A 22568-nucleotide genomic window follows, 5' to 3' on the forward strand; every position below is an offset into this window, starting at 1 on the left:
ATTCATTTTGATTACTTTTAACATGTGGTTCAACAATATTAGTGCCTTATAAGGTTAAAAAAGGATTACACTCTAAACTCATTTAGATTTGTTCTATATAATGTGGTAGTGGAAATTGTAATAGCTACAATTGTAATTGTAATAATTATCTCCAAAAGGGGGGCGCTACAAAAAAGTTTGAGAACCACTGGCTTAGCTCAACCAAGGCGAATTGGTTATGCAACTTTTACTTATTTGTTCACATGCCTGCAGGGATTTTAAGTTGAGGTGCTGTTTGCCTTTATATCAAATGTTTATTTAATATTTACTGTTGCACTGAAGTCCAAAGAATTGATTGGATTTTTTTTTCTTGATTGGTCAAGCTACCCCACAATACTCTGTTAAAGTGTCAAATATTATAATAAGGTGAATAAAATAAAAAATAAGGGACATTCTGGATGTGTTCCTTTGCTCTTTATTTTTTCATGTACTGTATAGTTCTGTCAAAGTCAATGTGCTAATGACGGCGTTAACGGATGTTTCCTTTAACGGTGGCAGTTTTTCTGAGGTGCCTCCTAGTTGACTCTTGCAGCACCTCAGTAAAACATACGTACAATAAAATACTAATCAGAGTTAACCGAAACGGCCGTTTTCTGCCAGCGGCCGACCATTTCTCTATTGGCAACGACTGCTGTTGGCACTGATGATCTTTTTGAACCCCTCAAATTCCATACTAATTATTTGTTTCTCTTATGTCCAATACCCTAGTAGAATAATATGATGTCAAACGCCCCCCTTTTATTTGAAGGAGCCCTGAGCATGACTTGACAAAGCAAGTCGATAAACCACCTTTGCAGTTCCGTCTAAAACCCAATCCATGTCTGCCAGCTGCTTCACTGTCTCAAATAACGCCATCTTTTGACATTTCTTTGTTCATCACCACTTATATTGCTAGCTGAGATGCCTTCTTATAGCAATAGAATAATAATAATAACATCCAGTCTACACCACACATGCATTTCTTTCATCTTTGTTTTTAAACTACTTGCTGCACTCCAAAACAAAACGGTTTGGTCTTACTGCACTTTGCGTCAATGAAATATGTATGATGTTTTAATGCAGATTTATTTTGGAAAGTTGGTTCCACTGTAGATCAGAACAAGAAGCCTCAACTTACACATGGGAATCGATCCCTGGGAAAGACATGGTAAGAAACTATAGCAATGAATCACAAAGTACATTACCGTGAACTATTTAGCCATTCAACAATAAAGCTGCAAATCAAAAACATTTCCTTTTAAATTATTTGATTTATTTTAGTTAGGGTTGGGTGATCATTTTATGTACCGGTACAGTTGACAAAATGACTTGTATTGGTATAAATGATAAATGGAAACAAGCCGGCTGGGTGACTGGTGCCGTGGCAGATATCTAAGATGCTGTCATTGTGAAGGAACCTTCGTGTGTGGTAGTATTTACTCGGCACACCGCTCAGTCGTGGCACAAAATCATTATAAACATTGAACAATCCTCCCAACCTAAACCCCAGCGAAAGTTTTCCTCTCCTTAATTCAATGAAACAAAGATCCCAATAGCACAAGGCTGAGGTTTATACTTTGTGTTCTTGTCATCCTCTCAACCATTTCACCGAGAAACTCAATCAGCCTCCTCCTTCCATTGCAAACGTGTCAGTCTTAATTTCTAATGCAGTTTAATGTCATATTTATGTAAATACATCTGGATTTTACGCTATATTAATGGCCAGAAATGTCAAAGGACACATAAAATGAAACAATACCATCTCCCGGTAGAGTGGAATTTAAATTGGATTCCTCTTGCTGGCAGTATTTACGCTGGACAGCTGATGAAGGGGGAAAATAGGGCCTACTTTGATTGCATGTTGCTGAATCTTTACGCAATAATCTCGCTCGTGCATTTTATTTCACTGCACATTTGCGCCCTAATCTCCGCTGAAGGATGCCTCTGTGGTCCTATCTCCCCGCATTCAAAGACATCTTAATAGTGTGGTTTATTTCAATATTCATTGAAATATATAATTTTCTGTTTTCCCTCAACTGTCAATTCTGGATATGAATTGGCAATTATGCAGTCCAATATTTGTAGCTGCCCTCCCCGAGTCCTTGAATGAATGAACTGGCTGAAACATTGAAAGTTTGTCACCTTGATGTAATACGAAGCACAATATCAACCAAATGCTGTACATTTTTTTCTTTCTCTTTGGCAGAGGACTTGGGGAATAAATTGCATTTTAACACTAATCCAACAGAACAATTTTGCCTTGGTTGTTCCTTGCTTAGATCAAATTGGTTTTACTCTGTTGATGCAGTCCGTTGATGTCAATCTACGGTCCTCTTCAATTAACATTCACAGTGCAACAACCAAAGCCTTCAAAACCATTTTGCCAACACACTTTAGCCAAGACAATTAGCAGTTACGGGCACATAATTGCCAAAAATTTAAATGTCTTGAGGACAAAGTGAACAACATTTGCACCTTGTCATTTTGACCGAGGAACCCGAGCTGACGCCCTCGGCTTTAGCCAGCTTATCCAACCATTTGTTTGGGAAAATGTTTTGATGGCATTTAAAATTTTCATTTTGTCATTTACACTTACCGTATTTTTCAGAGTATAACTCTGCCAATGTGTCATCAGCCAATGTGTCATGAAGAGGGGAAAAAACATATAATAAATTCTGGACTTTAAGCTGTTACATTTGTTTATACACTTTGAACTCTGTGGCTAATTTGTGTCTAAAAGATCTGCAGTTCCCAGGATAATGGTAATGGTTTTATTTCATTTGAACATGCACCAGATTACAATTGAGTGCATCACAATCAGTTCACAGTTCCACATGTCCAAAAAAAAGTGCAGATTCAGGAAGTTGCAAATGTGTTGAAATCGGTGTTCAACCAAAAAATACAAAAACATCTAAAATAGGTTTTCGCTGCTGAACAAGGGAATATGTTATCATAGAATTTATTGCGGCACTGTACTCAGCATTCAGACACATGGAACATGTATTAATTTTAGCCATACCTTTGAAACTCTGTGTCACAAGGTGAAAATGCCTTTGTTACACGTCTTTGTCAGGTGATGACTATTTTATTTAATTTAGTTTTATTTTATATGCCTCATAGTTAAAATGTGGATTGAAACACAACCCACCCATTCCAAAAGAATATTAAAATGTTCAATAAAACATTGCCTGTGAAATTCGACTTTTGAGCCTGGAATGAACAAATTCAATTTATATTATTTCTTATGGTGGAAATTCTTTTACAATTATAACAACTAGAAAGTGAACCAGAATAATGGAACGGCTTGTGGTCAATCTGTGGTGGTCCACTGTATTTTTTTTATACTGTCAAATTTGATATTGAATTGACAAAATGAAGCGAATAGATTTCACCCTGGATGGAGGGCCAGCCAGTGAGGGTCACAGAGACCATAGGTAGGCTGTTGGTCTCTTATTGAGCGCGGTATGAAGGGTAAGGATAAGGTTCATCATCCCTCATATTAATAGGATGCTATATGTAAGTGCGGTTATGTGACTCACCTCTCGGCCAAAAATGACTGTGACCAAGGCCTGCAAAGAAGGTAAAGGGATTGATGTGGATATAAATTACTCCACGGCGCCACCTAGTCGAGGTCTTGCCTACTTTGTCATCAGTAGGGTTATAAAAGCAGTGATATGGCAGTAGCATCTCCTTTTTTTAATACATAAATGAATATGCTATGAGATTGAATACTATTTTCAAGCAGTTGTATCCAACCATCGCAACTTATTGAAGATGTTGAACACTCTTCATACACTTCTTTATATCCCACTGACCTCTTTCTACTTAACATGACCTCTGCTTGGTCTTTGTTTATTAATCTATTATCCCAAATCTAATTCTTCTCAAGGACTCCTGAAGGGAAACATGTTCACCTTTTCCCTAAAATATTTTAGTGGGCAATTTTTCTAATTGACTGTCTTGCCGAGGTCTTGACCCATAAAGTCCAGGACTGCCAGAATTGGAGAAATTGATTTAATAAAAGAGCCTTACTGCCTCTTTGCCCTTAAAAATGCCAGGAGAATATGAGGCTGAGAGGAGAGAGCTGTAAATAACCTGATGAGCAATGGGTTTTCCTTTAAATAAATACCGATCAGGTTTATGTTGAAAGACAATAGAAAAACGTAGTCCAGCTATGCAGTTTACAGTATTTATAGCTGTAATATCGAGGTGCCAGCACCGTAATTTCATGCCCCAATGAGAATGGCAAGGTCAAAGCAAATGCTTTGGCTGAGCATCTGCTAATACTGGGACTCATAAACAGGCACTGTGTGTATCAGGTGCACCAAATAATAACAGTATAATGAAATACAGAATAGCTTTCCATTATTGTTCTTTTTTTATGGTGTCGTCATTAGGTGTAATTTATGTCTTAAAAATTCATCTCCCCATGGCTCGATCTGAAATGGGGGGTCCAGGGGTCATTCCACAGGTTTTGGAACCTCTAATAAATTTCACAAACCCTTTTTTGTCTTTCCTTTTATATGTAAGCCTTGTTCTCTTTTCTTTTGGATCTAAGGCTGCTTTCATTTGGGCTTTTGTATACAGCCCACTTATAAATAGATCAGAGCCGACAGGACAACTTTTCAAGCCGTATACTTTGACCAGAAAATAGCTTTAGGAATTTACCTTTTTAGAAATATCATGATTAAAAAAACAGCTTTCATTTGCCATAAAGAAGCAACACAAACATTAATTAAAATGTGCATTGATTAAAGTTCATTGTCAACATCGCAGTTCAATCTGAAGGCCTACAGTATTTGTGTTTCTTGTCCAGTGAGATCGTTGCTCATCTCATTCGATAGTGTACCACCATGTAGTGGTACGTATTGTTGTATTTTGGATCCTATTAAGAAGGGGGTAGTGGTTCTTTTAGAGTTGCAGCACCACGGAAAGATTCCCGTCTGGTAATGGATATTTCATAGTAAACAAGCAGGATCTAAACTAGCAAACTGCTCTCAGTGCTGACCTTGCCTTTTTGAAGAATGGTGCATTCAGGTGCATCATTTATGGACACTTGGAAATCACAGGAAACACACACAGACATGCACAGGCAGCCCATACCACATGGTACTTGTTGGTAAGACAATGTTACAAAATGTTGCACTTGTAACTCGTAACACTTGTGACATCAACGTTACACAAACTGGATGCTGCTTTATTATGATTGTTAAACTTTCCCCTTAAATTTGGTATGGAATCAATACACAGCGGAATAAAAAAAATATATATTCATGATAATTGTTCATGAACGCATTCCTATCAGCTGAAAGTATGAGAGCTTTCCAATTGCTTGATGGAGGAAACTTTACCTGATTATGTGTAAATTTGCTCCAGGCAAAGTAAAAGTGCTTGTATGCAATTTTGTGCTTCATCGTGGCCTTATGTCTTTTGAGCGTTTTGGGTCACATTGGTTCATGATAAGTTCACCAAGTTAGAGTGGTTATTCTATGATCAGACTGAATGGGAGGCTGGGATGATACATTCAATTCATCAAGTACGACACAGAGCCTGGATATGTCCCTTTCTTCCAACAAAAGATGATGTTCATATTGTACAGACATTTTTCTCCTTCCTTCTGATTCTCCATCAGGGAGCCCTTTGCAATTTAATCCAAACTAAAATCATTAAGAAGATGTGAAGATTAAATTATATTGGCATTTGCAAATTTATGTAATACATTTACATTACAATGAAGACATTAAAATAATGCATTTTAGCTGTCTGGGGTGTATGAAATTTCCACATGGGAAATCTAACAAGAAGTGGACAGACTTATTTTCTTTGCCTTTGGTGGCAGTTAATAGGCTTGGAGAGTTTCAGGTTTCATTGGAGGGAAGCTTTGCACGCCGTCCCTTGGTGGACATCCCTTAAGCTCAAACCCTCCAAGGAATTTTTAAATTGTGAAATGAAAACACATTTGTAAGGCTTACAGTTGGTGAAATTGAATGAGTTGACTTTGCTCGTGTTCTTGATGATTAATGGAAAGAATTGAAAGTTTTAATGTGTTCATTATGATAGCAATGGTGCCATTTTGACAAGTCTCGTTTTAACAGATGCATCCAAGTTTTGTCTTACCTGATTGCAGGGTTGACAAATGAGGAGGTGGAATTGGCCATCCAGCGCTCGGGAAGCACAGAAGAAGTCCTGCCGACCAGAACGGTTGGGCCTCCACATCCACTTGACCCGACTCATCTTGCCACTGTTCCACACAGTGAGTGCACAACTCTCTTTTTTTATTCCACAAATGGTGCATATTTATACAGAACATCATGTAAAGTGATTAGGCATGGACATTTTTCAATTTCACGTTTTCGGCAAGTAATGGCTGAATATAATAATGACCCAATTTGGGTATGTGCAGGAGTTGAGCAGTTTGCCAGCCTTAAACGATAGTTTGCTTAGTGATGTTCAAGTTCTGGATTTGTTTGGATACTAATCCACATATTACAACATTAGCCTTGATCGGCACTGAGGGAACGTGGCATTGTACAGCACAGGTGTATGACATCTCCCCTTGCCACAGCATTTGAAATGGTTCAACCCTGGCAAGACCCCACACGGCAACCTGTCTCTTTATTACCCCGAGGGGTTATGAGTGCTGTCCACTGATTTACCAATGCAGAATGAAGTCTGCGTAATGCTTAACCCATATGACAATGATTCCAGATGTATTCCACCCTCATTTATTATCACACTGTCCTTGACTCCCTCGGCATCTCATGTTTTGTAATGAAAGTGATGTTGATGGGATGGCCATGTAGTTAGGGGGACTCGCGGCTCTCTGTCCATAGTGGGGGGTTTTATATCAAAACGGCTATAAGGGAACTGCATAATGAGGTGAGAGCGGGGAGTCTTGTATGGGGGGGTCATACCGAAAAGAGAGGGCTACCTCCCTGTGATGTCCTTGTTATAGGGACAGTGCATGGGGACCCGCATCCATCTCTGTCGAAGTAATGGATACTCTGATCTCTATTTCCATGCAGTAGAAGGACAGGAAGGCCTCCACTGAACCCAATAAATTTGAGAGGAGATTGGAAAACCGGGGGATGGAGTCCACTGTTCCCCGGCTTAAGTGACCAAATAAAAAAAGGAAGATGGCAGAGTGGAAGCGCAACAGAAAAAGAAAGAGACAGAAAAAGAATGGACGGTCCTAAAGAGGAGGATGGGGTCAGGTGAAGACCTCATGTGATGCAGTGAGTCTTGTTCAGGGTCAACCACCTATGCCAAGGACTCCTACGCCTTTCAGAACACAGTATTGTGAGACAGGTCACAGTCTATCGCAGCCATAATGTTGATGAAGACCCAAATTTATGTGGTTACCATATGAATGTTGGGGAATGATTCAACGTTTTTTGATAGGGAAGGTTATAGGTTCATCCCTAAATGCTGCAGTAACGATAAAACATGCCCTTGTGTGAAAGGAATAACATTCACCTTGAAACTATATACCACATACAATGTGACATTGGGTGTTTGATTTGATTTGCATGCCAAATCATGATGTGGAGCCAGTAAAAATGTCCCATTGGGCCAAAATCAGAATGGAATGACTGTTGTACCCGTGAGGACTGAAGTTATTTTCACTGAAGTTGTTTTTATCAGCAAGACCTGTGTTTTTGTTTTCACTGACATTTGCAGTATAGGGGATTTCCAGTTTGGTCTGCAATCGTTCACTCTTCATTTTGACAGCATTTTTTTTTATTTAATATTAGTCAGTTTATTTGACGAAAATGAAAATGTATTTTAATTGTAGTCTTCCATCCATCCATCCATTTTCGCCGGTACATTTAGTCGATTCAAATATAATGTGCCCAGGCTCCAGTGTCCCGCAGCCCCAGTGAGGATAAGCGGTATAGAAAATGGATGGATGAATAATAGTCCAGTCTTTATTGAATAAAGTCTTCATACAGTTCAGATATGGTCATGGTCAGGTATTTTCTTTTCTTGTCAAGGTCCAAAAGGCTACAGATGGAGAGACTATGGTGCCTTCACCATCATCATGGTAGGCATCGCCTACAGCTGCCATCAACTTTACAAGGTACAGTAGGTCACACTCCTTTTTCACTATGTTCCCTACTTGACTTTGCACTTTATATTTCTGTTAATATTTGTGTAAAATGTGTTATATATTATAGATTATATCCACAGACCTGTCAGTACTGCTCCTTCCTCATATCACATATGAACCGGTGGCCTTAGCACATCCATGTGATAAACGATAGTGTTAGAATAGTTAGCACCTCTGCATGTAACGTTGCTCTCACACTTCACGCCATTGCCTTTCTTCCTTTGCTCTCAATTATGTTTTTATCTTTCAAAACTCCAGTGGCTTAAATGGCTAATGATGTTCAACCATCTAAAAATACTCAACATGGTTTAATATTGGGCTTCACAGATGAATCCAACAGTGGTTGTTACTGTGGAGCAGTCTGAGTGGCATGTGGAAACCATTATGCTCATTTTGGAGCAGGACAGAAGCTTTTGCACTTGGTCTCGGGCTTGATGACACAATGATTTCCTCCCAGAGTAAGAGGGAGCACATGACACAGCCAGACATTGGAAGTACTCTGGAGGTCCCGTTACTCTGTCTTTATTATGCCAGTTTTTATAAAGCCACATGATGGTTGAAGGTGTTTTCTACCATCTCGTCTCGTCACTGTTTTCAGTTTCATTCATGCCAGCTCCCATCACCTGAGTGTTTGGGTACCCCAGCGGGACAGCTCGGGTTGCTGTCATGTCAGTCGAGTGTAGCGGCAGTTGCACCATATGTCCTGGCTTCTGTACATACTTTATTTTTGTTATTGTGCACCTTGTAAACACCTCCGTCAAAGCAACCTGCCTATTAATTACAATGTGTTTATTACTTGCACAGGTGTGGCCTGCTCTCACTTCAGATGGGCAGAAAACCTGGCAAAGAGGGCAGCAGGCCACAAATGGACCATGAGGAATTAAGTCACCCTTAGGATTGGAAACGTGATGTTGATTGTAGTCCTCCATGGTCCTTAATAGTATTGTGTCGCTCCCTCGTGCATTCATTCAGCTGTTTCAAGTAATAAACCTTTATTTATTTTGTGAAATATACATTTCACACTTCCCTCATTGGGGTTTGTGTTTCCTTGTGGACCTTTGCTGCTTTACTGGTGTGGTCTTCACTGGGCCATGGTTTGAAATAATTGTCATCATTGATTATGCTGATTTACTCAGACTTAATTGTGGCCAACACAAATGATTGTGCTATCTACATATAAAATTGATACATTTAAAGCAACTCCTCCAATTTGAGAGTGGAACCATCTCGCTGGATAACTAAATGTTAAACCGATAATAGTAACAGCTATGAAGCCCCTTTCTAATTTACTAATGGCTTCAACACCTGATGTTTGATGCACTTGCTTGGACATGGAAAATGTGCACTTAATCATCCACAGTTTACACAATGATGCACTAGTCCAATAAAACAATGTCTTTGACCCTCCAGTGACTCGTCTTGGTGGCCCTTTCTCCTCATCATCTTTCCTTCACGTCCCACCAGAGAGATGTCTAATATTGTGGCATGCTTTAATTGCAGAAATACATCCTTCCCCTCATTACGGCCAGCCGAGAGGACAAGAAGCATCTGCAGAGGATGGAGAGCAGCATCGCAGCAATGAGTGGCACGCTGACACAGACAGGTGAAGATTAATATCTTCATCACTTTCTCCCTCCCTCACGTTTTCCCTCATTTATCTGTTGCCAAAATCGGGGGGCCCCGCACGTTTTTAACAAATGACGCCGCTGTCATTTCGCTTTAATTTGAAATTGCTTGTTTACTGTCAGGCTCGAGCTCAATTAATTATGTTTCGCTGAAAAGCTCTTAACCTCAGAATATTAATGAGGAGTTGGGAAATGACAACTTTTCTCCAAACAACCCCCTCCTTCCCCCACGCACACACTTCCCATCGCTCTCCGATCGCTACACCAACCATTGCTTCACAACCATCATCATCAGCTACGCTATGCCCCGTAGGTGGCGAGAAAGTTAATTGTAATTTTGAGTGCTCGGCCGCCCGTGTGTGTGTGTGTGTGTGTGTGTGTGTGTTGGTAGGATGCCGCTGTGTAGTGTCTGGACTCAACATTGGCCCTTCTGTGTGATTAAGTGCACAGTGACAGGTGCAGGTCCCATGTTGGACAGGTGAGAAATCTTAACCTAACTGTCAGACGCATAGAGGGAGAGAGATGCTTGTTTTGCTCTTCGTCAGTATAATTAAAAATGCAGGTTGGCACCAAAATGAGAGGCCCATTTGACAAAGCTTGGACTTGTTAGCAGTGGTGCTGAACTGATGTGTGTTTGTATTCTGCCACATGTTTTCCACATACTGTAGGATACATGGACACAGAGATCTGGACACACGTCATAATCAGTACAGCAGTTAAGCTGGATTTCTATGTTTTTAGACTCAGACATAATTATGGAAAATTCTATACTTCCAACTTGGTGGGAACTGTATGGGCAAAGCCCATTTCCATTCCAGCAGGACTCCAGCAGGCCCATAAAGGTATGCTTGGATGAGCTTGGTGTGAAAGAACCTGAGAGCTTTGAAGTCCCATTAAACACCATTGGAATGAACTACAACAAATATTTTAATTTTGGATCTCAGACTATAGTAAAATCTGTGTTAAATCTGATGTTTCTCATGTTTTTTTCCTCTTCTTCACCAGAAACTCGAATCTCATTTGCATGAAAAACAGCCAGTTTTCCACAGCCGGTGTTGTTACTAATTTGGTATGACTACAGTGTAGCTAAACGGCTATTGTAATTAATGACCGTTGAAGTCAACAATTGGGGGAAAGAGTCGCAATTACACCACTCCCACCGCTTTCCTTTTGCCGTCCTACTCCTTTCGCTGCAGCCCTCTTTTGTTCACTCAATAAAAGCACCGGACTGCTCCCTGTCACTTGAGCCCTCTTTTGTTAAAGTTCATGTGTCTCTCAAGTGCTAAGTGCAGCAAGGTGATGTAGTCTGTTGAAAGGGGGACTATGATGGTCTTTCCTGCCAGTACCGGCTCCTGAGTAGGGGCCTTGACTCCCATTGTGATTTGCCTACAACTTCACACAGATAATTAATGAATGGATCTTGGAACTACTTCAGTTGTAATAGAATTTTGCGACTGTTTGGGCGCTCTGTCGTTCGGGTGCCATATTGGTGACCAGCTGGCCATGAAGACATACAGGCATGGACATATGTACTGTACACTATATTGAGGTATTTACTGAATAATTTACTGAATGGACAATGTGCAGCCTCCACACAGCAGCTGCAAGCCTCACATATCATTGTGTCTCATCAGTCTGTCGCACACACACACACACACTTACACGTGCATGTGTCAAAGCTACAGCTGCCCTCTGTTTCATGCTTTGCCAAAGTCACTGACTTGATATCTGTGATGACTGGGGATAAGAAGTTATGCGTTTTTGTTGATACAAAGTAGTCAAGGATTGGCTTGGACTGTTGGGCTGCAGTTGTTAAAAAAACTGCAGCAATGGCGGCAACTCAGGAGTTGTTGCATGGCTGGCTGCAGGACTGACCCACTCATCTGGAGAAGTCATTCTGTGGTGTGGTGCCTCTAGAAACCAATGAGCACACCAAGCCTCAGTAACACCTTTTTTTACCTGTCACATTTTACTTTGATTACTACCCTTGGAGAGATTGGTCACATTGAAGATCACAAACACAGTAACCAACCTTAATGGCCGGGTTGTCGCCAACAGTCATCCTGTCCAAACTCGTATTTTGAAGGATGTCTGCAAAGTATGAAAAGATCAAAGATTTCAGCAGCACCCTACCTACATTAATACTGTACTACCCCACCCATTTAAATACAGGTGGTGCTTCTGTGAAAGATCAAATATTTAGTCTGCATCGGCTTTCCACTTCACAAAACCCACTCGGTCTTTTGTATGGACCTGGGTTTACGTGCTTCTTTACATCTCGTCTTGCCGGCTGCAGCTTAGGCTTTATAACTATTCGCCTGACAACCTCAGCAGTGGACCGCCACAATAACTGTTGATGGTAATACTATTAGGCTTGATTTAACACTTTACATGCCCGTGATTTATGTGAATGTTTATTGGTTTTCTGTAATATAATCAGCTAGGGGAAACTTAATGCATTGTTTGGTAATACATGCGTGACTGGAAGCAGGGGGAAACAAACGGTGCCCGGTGTTATTTGAAATCATACACCCGCATCCAACACCAACACTTGAACTAATTCAATCTTCAAAGTCAATGGAAAAAGAGCAATATTTGTTCGGATTAGGAGGGACGTTGTCTGGCAGCCTCCTCTTAAATGAGGGCCTTGTTTTATTTTTTTCTTTGCTGATCGTTTGAGGATTTAAGATGCATTAGAAGGCAGTGTTTGGCTGGATAATGGAGGGTTAGAGACTGTTATTCGATTTAAGTTCAGACACTAGAGATTAATATCTCCATTGTATGTGCAGCCCCTTCCCACCTGCCACCCCCAACTCTTTTCTTTAATTGTAATTCTTGGAGATTGGCTTTGATCAAGTACACAAGTTGATTTATTTATTTTGTAACCCCAAGAATGTACAGTGGTATGAACAGGTTTGGGCACCTGTAAACAATGGCCAATCCTATAAACCTCATTTCATTCTCATCTATACCTGTGTTGGTCTGCTGTATGACATATTTAACTGACATTTCTCAGACAGACTTTTGGGAACCACTGTCCTAGAATATTTACTATTTGCTGCATATACTATCTATACCTCTATGAATGCACTTTTTTTCTACAGTTGGCCAGTTGCAGCAAACGCTGACTTCCCTACAGGAGCTTATGAACCAACAGCAGCAGAAGATCCAGGAGCTCTCTCAGGAACTGGCTACAGCCGAGGTAGTCACATCATATAACATTTCCTGTATTTGTTATCACAAATCATCTGTGTTTGCTTTACCTCATCCTTCTACTGACTTTTTTGCATAAACTCCCCTGTAATGCATTGGATGAGATTACCATAACATATGCTCAGGAAATGTTTGCTGTCTTTTAAAGCACCATCTCAGACCATTCATTTTCTACCGCTTATCCTCACGAGGGTCGCTGGGGTGCTGGGGCCTATCCCAGCTGTCTTCGGGCGAGAGGCGGGGTACACCCTGGACTGGTGGCCAGCCAATCACAGGGCACATATAGACAAACAACCATTCACACTCACATTCATACCTGTGGCCAATTAACCTAGCATGGTTTTGGAATGGGGGAGGAAACCGGAGTTATCTCAGACCATAATTGAGCTTTAATAATCTGATTCTGTCATATAGTTTTTGTCTTATAAATGAAAGCCTTACAGGAGTGAGACTTAACAAAGTGTTAATCCGTACAAGATTGACTGTACCGTGAAGATATGTTATGATGCTTTTGATGATTGTTGGACAGGCCATAACTTTGGAATTGCAAAAGAGTCCAGTAAAGGTGCCGAGTTGATATCTTCAGATTGATTAGGAGAGGAGTGAAGCGGTTCCTCCAGGCCTGTGTGCACTAAAACTTCCTGTGCTCCCTCGGTCATAACTGCGGCAGATAGACAGTCTTATTGTACACTTTATCATCACAACTAAAGCCATTCAAAATAAGTATGGTTCATCTCATTATGGGGCCATAATGTTAAGCCATACTGTCGTTTGTCTTTGCCTTGATTTTTATAGGCAGTGTTGGTAATCATTTCAGAATTTTAAGTGTTTAGATGAAATGACTGTGTTCTCAAAAAATTATGTGCAGGCATGAAATAATGCCGTCTTTTTTTTTTTTTGTCTAACACAGCTCGTAATTTACTTTATGATCTCTCGGCTCTCAAAAGTGTCTTGGAAGAGACAATCTTAGACAATGTTTTATGTCCACAGCTTGTTAAGCACATGGCTAGCATCTGGGTGTCGCAGGGAAACATATGTGGACACATCTGCTTCAGCTCAAATCAAGGAAGAAAGCGCCTCCCTGGGAGAAGATTGATCTAAAGACTCGTAGCTCACTTGGTGCCGTTTCAAGTATTCGGCTGCTTAGTCCTACTGTGCTTCAGAAAAACAGCAATTGCTTTTAGAATGAGTTTACCACAAAAAATAACAGATTATGAAATCCCTAGAAAGGCATATTTTGCTATACATGAAATACATTTTTGCTCCTTTTCTCTTCTGGCAAGTGTCCTTGTACTGTCTTTGGGATTCTCACAGGTGGATTTGTCATATCTAAATTACACATTGCATTAAAAAGATCAACTTAATTTGCTGTGAGCACCTTGTTGGAGAGCGGTAGTGTATAAAAACTATACTTCACATCAAAATACTCATTAAACAAATCATAAACTCTGCTTTATAGTTGCGGTGCAGATCTTAAATTTCCCCCATAAGGCGGCGCAGGCAGTCTTGTTGTCTGTAGCCACGGAGGAAATTTGTAAATTGATTTCAGGTTGGGGTTGTTTGATGAGAAACACATGTCCAGGTTGGTGAGTTACTTCATATTCACCGTTTGTGGTTTCTGGGTTTGCTTCACTACAGCGCTCAAAGTGAACCCGGAAATGTGTCTTTAAGCCAAAAGATTTAGGCTTTTAGTTTCCTCAGCGGCTGAGTAAACATTTCATGTACTTTGGAAACCACTCATTTGTAGAGGATATGTACTGACCCTAAACGGGGAGTGGAAGAATGGCTGTCGTGCACAAACGCACATTGATACTGTACATTGTGCTTCATGGCAAAGGGCTGTTTTTCATCATTCTATCATTTCCATTTTCTCTATAGCAGCAGCCTAAGATTTGCCTCAGGATGATTAATCCCTGATGTTAAACAGACTGCTCTCTTTCTGCCCCATTATCGTTACAAATCTGCCTGTTAACTGTGTTTGCCCTGCTGTCTCAACTCACTGATCATTCTCTTTATTAGTGGATACAACCTCGAAGATTAGAAACCGCCTTCTTGTGCAAGAAAACTGCCAGTGGGAAAGAGCAGAAATAGAGTGAAATCAATGTTTCCACTCAAAAATCCTCCTTGGGGACGTCTTTCAGAAACAAATTCCATCATAAATATACATGCGTTACTGGAAAACATACAGTCTGCCAGCAGTAACTGTGAATTCATTTGCGATGCTTGTTAAATGCTTGTTAAAGATCTTATCTTGTTGCTAATGGACCAGAGGGGTTTATCTTCTTTTTGCTAGACGGTTTGCTGTCCTGTGGTGCTGCTACAGTGAATATTTCCTAACCACATAATATACGGTATTTCCTTTTTTTTTCTCCTTTGAGGTGTTTTTTTTTTTTACTGGAATCTTTATTGCAGTATTTAAATAGTAAAAACACACGATGTGTTGCCTAATTATTAAATGGGTGTCTTATAGGCAAAACGTTTTGCTATTATTTAGTAATGTTGGCTTTGCTCGTTTATTGGTTGGATGTTTGCATGTACATTAAGCCATTTACTATGTGCTCAGAGAAGCAAATGTAGAATTACATTCTCCAGTGGTAAGGCCACACAGACGCCACAGAGTCCTGCACCTTCTCTCCAGGAATCCACAAGCCATTTTTGCATAATACTGTCTACACATATCAGGCAATTTGTGATTTCATCCAGGACTGAATATATATACATATATATACAAGTAGTACAGATATACTGCAACTTCCTTGGGCTCCAATGTGGGTTGCAGTACTGAGGTGAGAAAAACTTACCGATAATTCACACACTGATTTCAAGAATCAGCTCATGTCAAAACAGGAAGGTGGTGATGGTTGATCACACAGCCACATGGTGTCCTTGGAGATCAAGAATGGCATCTTTGCTGAAGATATTGGTAACCTTCAATGTTCATGAATCCCCTTCAGTCATCATTTATATGGATATGAATTTCAAATAGTTTTCTGCAAATTGTAATTCTTAAACTATAAAAAGCTATGCATTTTTGGCATATTGGAATGGATGAAATGGAATGACATTATTTTGTGTGGGAAATCTGATTAGCGTACATTTCGGTTAGAGTCAACCTTGTAGAACGGATTAGTGACGCTAACCAAAATAAAAGTGAGCTTACTGCTTATCTCCACATGTGGGGGAGGAAGAGTAAAGCCGGCAAGGAAAGTAATGTTGCTGAATCACAGTGTGGGTTAAATATTTTGATCAGCAGTTTGTTAAAACATCAGATCGTACACCCTCCTGCGGTGTGTGTGAGATATATCAGCACTTGAGGTTGAGCACTTTCACTCTCCGCGGACATTGATACTCGAGCACTCACCGTGCAGCCAAGCACTTACACGCTAAGTGTGCATACACACTAACATAATGTATCTCAAAGCTGAAATTCAGCACAGGTTCAACATTTGATTAACTTTCTTTGAATTTAATAAGACACGTATCATAGAGAGTGTTGCTTTCTGGCATTGAGATATCAGATAAGGTATGTTATTATCTATTGAGCAGAAGGTTTCTTTAAATTGGGGATTGATACAAACACGGTCAATGCTGTGCTGTCTGCCGTTGTTTTGTTCAATGGGGCCTACGTACTAGCAGGCTGGGTGTGCCCGAAGGTGGGCCGTGGGTGGGACAGCAGTACAGCTGGAAATAGCTCCAGATTCTGGCAGGACGGTCACAGAAGTATGTTCCGTGAGTGGAGAATATTTCAAACAAAGACGAGCTACGTTCAAAAATTAACATGCTTGTCATGTTTTTTCACTTGGAAACTGCACATCGTCATCGGGTACCGCCAAACATTCCTTACATTAAAACCGTAAAATACAACATGGTGAAAATACACTCATCCAGCTCGAGTCGCTCACACAACCACTTTTCTTCTCCTCATCGTGACAGCATTTCATTCATCTTGTATACCTGGCGTGCCACGCACTCATCAACTCTGTACTTGTGTCGTGTCCAGCGGTATAAGTGTGCTTTATGTTCCTGAAGGTGTCATCTGCAACCAGTCGCATCGTGGACAACCAAACAGTTGGAGAGTTGAAAGCTGAGATAGTCTCTTTGAAGGGTTTACTGCTCAGCAGGTAATGAACCCCCTCAACCCACACACACACACACATACACACAAATGTACACATGTGTTTTCTAGCCTGTTTGATTTTGTAAACGTGGCTTTCCACCATCACCAAATGTTCTCCGTTGGATTTGGATCAAGGGTCACACAGTAGACCGTCCAAAAGACTGGTATTATTCCTCTGGAAGACGTCTTTTGTCAGCTGGGTGTTGTGAACTGCAGCGGCGCAAAATGATGCTTAAAATTGGGATTAGGATTGTATGTCATCATATTAATCACACTTACTATTACTATTTGGACAGTTCAGTCAGCTGCCAGTCATTCATTCATTCATTTCCTTCATTGTCTTCGGGCAAGAGGTGGGGTGCACCCTGGCCAGCCAATCACAGGGCACATATAGACAAACAACCATTCACACTCACATTCATACCTATGGACAATTTGGAGTGGCCAATTAACCTAGCATGTTTTTGGAATGTGGGAGGAAACCGGAGTACCCGGAGAAAACCCACGCATGAACGGGGAGAACATGCAAACTCCACACAGAGATGGCCGAGGGTGGGATTGAACTCGGGTCTCCTCGCTGTGAGGTCTGCGTGTTAACCACTTGTCCGCCGTGCAGCCCGCGGCTGCCAGTCAATACTTTACAATTTTATTCAACAATTTAGCTTAATTTTACATCTGCTAGTTTTCTAAGCTTGCAGATAGAATTTCATCTTGAAAAGACGCCTCAGCCCATCATCTTTACTTGGCCCTGGTCTATGTTGTAGTACTGCAAGTTTGTATTTGGGTATGAATTAATAAAAGACTATATGCTCTTCAAAATGACTTGCACACTTAGACAACCATAAATGTCAAATGTGTTTTTTGGGTATAATCTCACAGGCACTAGAGGTTACTGATTGCACCATTTCTTTTATTTCACAACTTGCCTTAGCTCATTAGCATACTGCAGGCATCAGCATCCCAGTAGTCCTTAGTATTTTCCTACTTTTATGGCTAAACAACTCACCTTTTGAACACATCCTGTGAACATAATCAGTACGTGAGAATGAAACCATAACCATAATGTAGCTTGTTGTCGACGAGCTGCTACACACGATCACATTCATTCAGCCCAGCTCGGTCAAATGAGATAGCAGGATTACATATACGTCTCTACAATAAACCCAGAAGAAGACCCGGGATTCTGACGAGGATGAAATAGCCATACAATGATTCATTCTTACATTTTAATCAGGTCTAATCCCTTTGCCATTTGCCACCCTGGCATAGGACGTCAGCTTCATTTACAAAATAAAGTCATCCACAAAGTAAAATATGAAGCATTACTCAGTACTTGCCTTTGGGGTTTAAATAGTTTTTTTGTTTGGGGGGGGGGGGGGGGGGGTTCCAGGTGCGGTATTAAATTAGCTGTTCCAATTCCATGTATTGCTTACATAAGATTTTTGATGCTAAAATCGTAGTATTGTCTGTTATTATTCAAATCTGTCCATCTGTTGTGTATAATTATTATTTATTCTCGATCATAGGAGACAATTTCCTTCCACCCCCTCAGTTCCTAAGATCCCCTCATGGCAGATTCCCCTGAAGGCTCCTTCAGCATCCAGCTCGCAGTCAGCCAACCACAGCAGCAGCGACATCTCTCCTGTCAGTAATGAGTCAACCAACTCCTCCCCCATCAAAGATGGACACCACAGTCCACAGGATGAGCTGGCCGTGACAAACGGTGTCAACGGTGATAACGCAGACCTTGGGACGGCACGACCGTTGGATGTAAAGGACCCGGTCTCCATGGAGGTGGATGGAGAGGAGCAGAAGAAAGAAGAGAATGACTTCAGACAAGAAAAGGAAGAAAAGAACAGTCTAAGCATGCAGACGAGGGGCCGACAAGGTGGAGATGGACAGATCCATGAACAAGAAGACAAGCTAAGACGGCTCGAGGATGCCAGCAATGAAAGTGAGGTGGATTAGACCGCTGTAGAACGTACCGCAACACTCTTCAGGTGTATCACTTCTTGGCTCGTCTGTTGGTCCGTCCTCCACTCACACTCAAGTCTTTTCTTGTCATCTTTACTGTGGCCGCATGTCTGCTGCACGTCTTTACGTCTTGACACAAGCAGTTTTTGGGAAATGGCTGACGGATTATTATTATGTTTATAGCCATGTTTGCGTGAATCACAAACTACAGAGATTATTAAAAGTCATTCAAGAATAAATTATCAAGGATCACTTACACACATACACAGTTCACGTACTGTTTACCAGAGTGATAATAAATATAGCAAGTTCTTATCAACCCAAGTCCATTTCACACTTATCATTTGTCTTCCGATGTAAACCCCACCCATGTCCACTTAACCTTCCTCTTGTGTTAGCTTTCTGGTATCATCTCTTATGTTAACTGGTCGGTTTTGACCCATGTATTAAATCAGCTATAAAATACACTACAAACAATAAGTTAGCATCAAGTTTGCTACTCATGTCTTGGTTACCCTTTTTAGGCTTCCTCATTAATACTTTTGGTGTGGGCATGTAGGCCTTTTTTGTCACTATACCCCTCGATTTCAATTTCCAAAAATGGTAAAATGAACCTCAAAAGAGCCCAGCCGGGCCCAGCCCAAAGAAGCCACATGGGATCTCCCCCTCGTAGACCCACCACCTACGGGGGCAAGCATAAGGGTCCGGTGCAATGTGTGTTGGGTGGCGGTCGAGGGCGGGTGCGTAGGCGACCTGGTCTTCGGTGGCCAAATCTGGTTCTTGGGACATGGAATGTCACTTCGCTGGTGGGGAAGGAACCTGAACTTGTGCGAGAGGTTGAGATATTCCGACTAGACATAGTCGGACTCACCTCGACCCACAGTTTGGTTTCCGGAACCAAACTCCTCGAGAGGGGCTGCAGGGGAGAGGCGGCGAGCTGGTGTGTGCTTATTAATAGCCCCCCGGCTTGGTGCCTCTGTGTTGGAGTCAGCCCCGGTGAGCACTAAAGAAACATCTATGGTGTTCGGGTGAATTTTGACCCATGTATATTAATGTGAAGAAAAGGTAGAAAAAGTTATTGTTTTCAGCAACAGAACTTTAGTATAAACTGAAATCAAAAAGCAGAACAGGTCCAGATCTCGGTTCACTGTACTTCTTGCCATTCTTTCCATGATCCAAATTGTAAATGTGAAATCAGCCAGTCAAATGAGTGAATTCACCTCACATGTCTGGACATTGTTTTTCTGCTGGTATACTGGAAAAGCGGCCAAAAAGCTTACATGATGAGAAGAGGAGCTGGTTGTCATTGTGTTGGCTAATTGTACACTTATGATTTCAGTTTTGGCTCAAAATATTGCTTTATAGTCATATTATTATAACCGGGTCGAAACCGACCCTAACAATACAGCGGTCATAATTTCAACCAGACCATTTTAAAATGTAGTAAAAATTATTTTTTGGGTTTTATTTTGTTGAAATAGAGTTTCCTGACAAAGTCAAAAAGCCTTGATGCAATAAACAAATGTTATGTGATTCTTTTTATGCATTAAAATGTAAAACGGGTCGGTGCCGACCCTAACACAAGAGGAGAGTTATGACATGCCCACGTCCAGTTTATGTCCCGCCCACCACAAGTACAGATACGGACCCAGATAGTGGTGTACCCGCTCATCCCAACCAAAGAGCCATTATTGCAGGGAATATCTCATGGAAATGCGTTGGGGGCTCAGGGGTCCGATGCTCACCCTCAAAGTTAGGGTCTGCATCCAGACCAGACAGGCATTAGCTGAGTTTCCCTTTTGATGGCAATCGGAAAGGACAATCCCTGCCAGGGCCAAAGCTTTTAGCCTCTTTTATGTGTCCTTTCCCATTGGTGTCAGTCTGTCAATAATTCACAAAGCCAGCAGGGTGGCATTTGGGTGAAATAAAAGCCCTGAAATTCAAGATTAGAATGTGATGAGTGGCTTTGTTCAACGCCGGTGTCAGAGTGTTCATGCGCTGAAAGGAGAGGGGTAAAGATAAATGTTTTTTCCACCGCTTTCCTCTTTCACTTGGGGCTGAAATGTGCATCATTGAGTGTGTGTGTGCGTGTGTGTGTGTGTGTGCAGGAAAAAAGGCCAGACTTGTGTGTCGTACTGTATCTGCATCTCCTGCAGAGCAGCTGATTTGGTTTGTGAAGTATGTTAATAATCAAATGATCAACAAATAACAGATGTATTAGTTCATGCCGCTTGAAATGTCAAGCAGGCTAAAAGCGCTAATCCAATACAGAAAACCCAGTTTGTTGTTATTTTCCATAACTAGGCTTCCAGCCCAAATAAGGTGGAGCCCCCCCCATGGTGACTAATCTTCACTGAAACTGTGCTGATATTTGTAATTAAAACACGCAGGTAGAAGCTGAGGACTGCCACAGATGGAAGTTGCAGAACTTGTCACTTGTGTTTGTGTTTGTGTGGGGGATGCAGGAAGCTTATAAAAATGTCCCGTGATTGAAAAGGAAAGTCCTGAATGTGTAGTTTGTCCTATTGAATTAGTCACCATGTCTGCAGGTCTCAAGCACCGTCCCTGAGTGAGAAGACTGGATGGATCTGGGCCCTCGTGCCAAGTTCATTGGTCAACTGCAGAGCCTTCATGGGGACACTGGGGGGGGCACTGCAAGCTACTGTAGCAAATTACTAGATGTTTGATCACAATGTGTAAATCATGCTTCTTAGCAACTGTAAAAGCTTCATTGTTCCATTCTACGACCTATTCATATTTTTGTAAAACGTTGAAGGTTATATAATTATAATAAAAATTGCTTTTCAAAGAGAATCTGCTTTATTTCATGTAGAAGCTACAAACTATTAGCTATCCCTCTATTTGCTACGTGAGGCAATAAGGCAGGAACAGTATCAACAATGCAGGACGGGCTGCTGCTTTTTGCAGCAATTGGAAAGGAAAAAGTACTATTTTGGGGGAGACCAGCAATGCAATCTTAGCGACTAGCGATGAAAGCATCCATTACTGTGGCCGTGTTGGCCCGAGTGAGAATAGGGCGGATTCTGGCTATATTTTAGGATGATAAAAAACAATTGTTACGTTTTTATGGTAATGGTTTTATTTCATTTGAACATGCATCAGATTCCAATTGAGTGCATCACATAATCAGTTCACAGTTCCACATGTCCAAAAGGAGTAGGAAGAAGCTAAGCTTATTAAATCCTACCCCTCCATCTGGTACTTTTACAATCAGTAACTGTTGAAGTTGAAGTATTTGTGATTGTAGAAATAAGGAGTTAGTATGTTCTCTGTAGGCGGCATTATGAATTATCCTTACTGACCTTTTTTGCAGTACATTTAGCAAGTGAAGATTGCTTTTATTGCTGTTATTAGCCCATATTTCCACACAATAAGTAAGATATGGTAGAACCAGAGAGCAATAAAGAGTGTGGAGTGATTTCTGATTGAGAACAAATTTTGCTTTGTTCAATACTGAAATATTTCTGGCCACCTTATGTTGTATATTTGT

At 41.0% G+C, this 22568-nt stretch overlaps 1 protein-coding gene across 2 annotated transcripts in view; it reads left to right on the forward strand.

The window, feature by feature from the left end:
* The window catches only part of pex14 (peroxisomal biogenesis factor 14), a 40026-nt gene extending 18155 nt beyond the window's left edge, over positions 1-21871 (forward strand). Inside the window, exons 4-10 of one of the 2 annotated variants that reach the window (XM_058084382.2) lie at positions 6146-6271; positions 8013-8098; positions 9629-9731; positions 12858-12955; positions 16996-17087; positions 18610-19037; positions 21607-21871. In XM_058084382.2, the coding sequence (XP_057940365.2) occupies positions 6146-6271; positions 8013-8098; positions 9629-9731; positions 12858-12955; positions 16996-17087; positions 18610-19037; positions 21607-21626 (953 nt within the window). In that variant the 3' untranslated portion in view covers positions 21627-21871. Of the gene's footprint in view, positions 1-6145; positions 6272-8012; positions 8099-9628; positions 9732-12857; positions 12956-16995; positions 17088-18609 lie in introns of both variants that reach the window. The other variant, XM_058084383.2, reaches the window with a different exon arrangement.
* The last annotated feature ends 697 nt before the right edge of the window (positions 21872-22568 follow it).

Source organism: Doryrhamphus excisus, linkage group LG17 (genome assembly GCF_037039965.1).
Source record: "Doryrhamphus excisus strain RoL-2023G ecotype Guam linkage group LG17, RoL_Dexc_Guam_v1.1, whole genome shotgun sequence".
Taxonomy (NCBI): Eukaryota; Metazoa; Chordata; class Actinopteri; order Syngnathiformes; family Syngnathidae; genus Doryrhamphus; species Doryrhamphus excisus.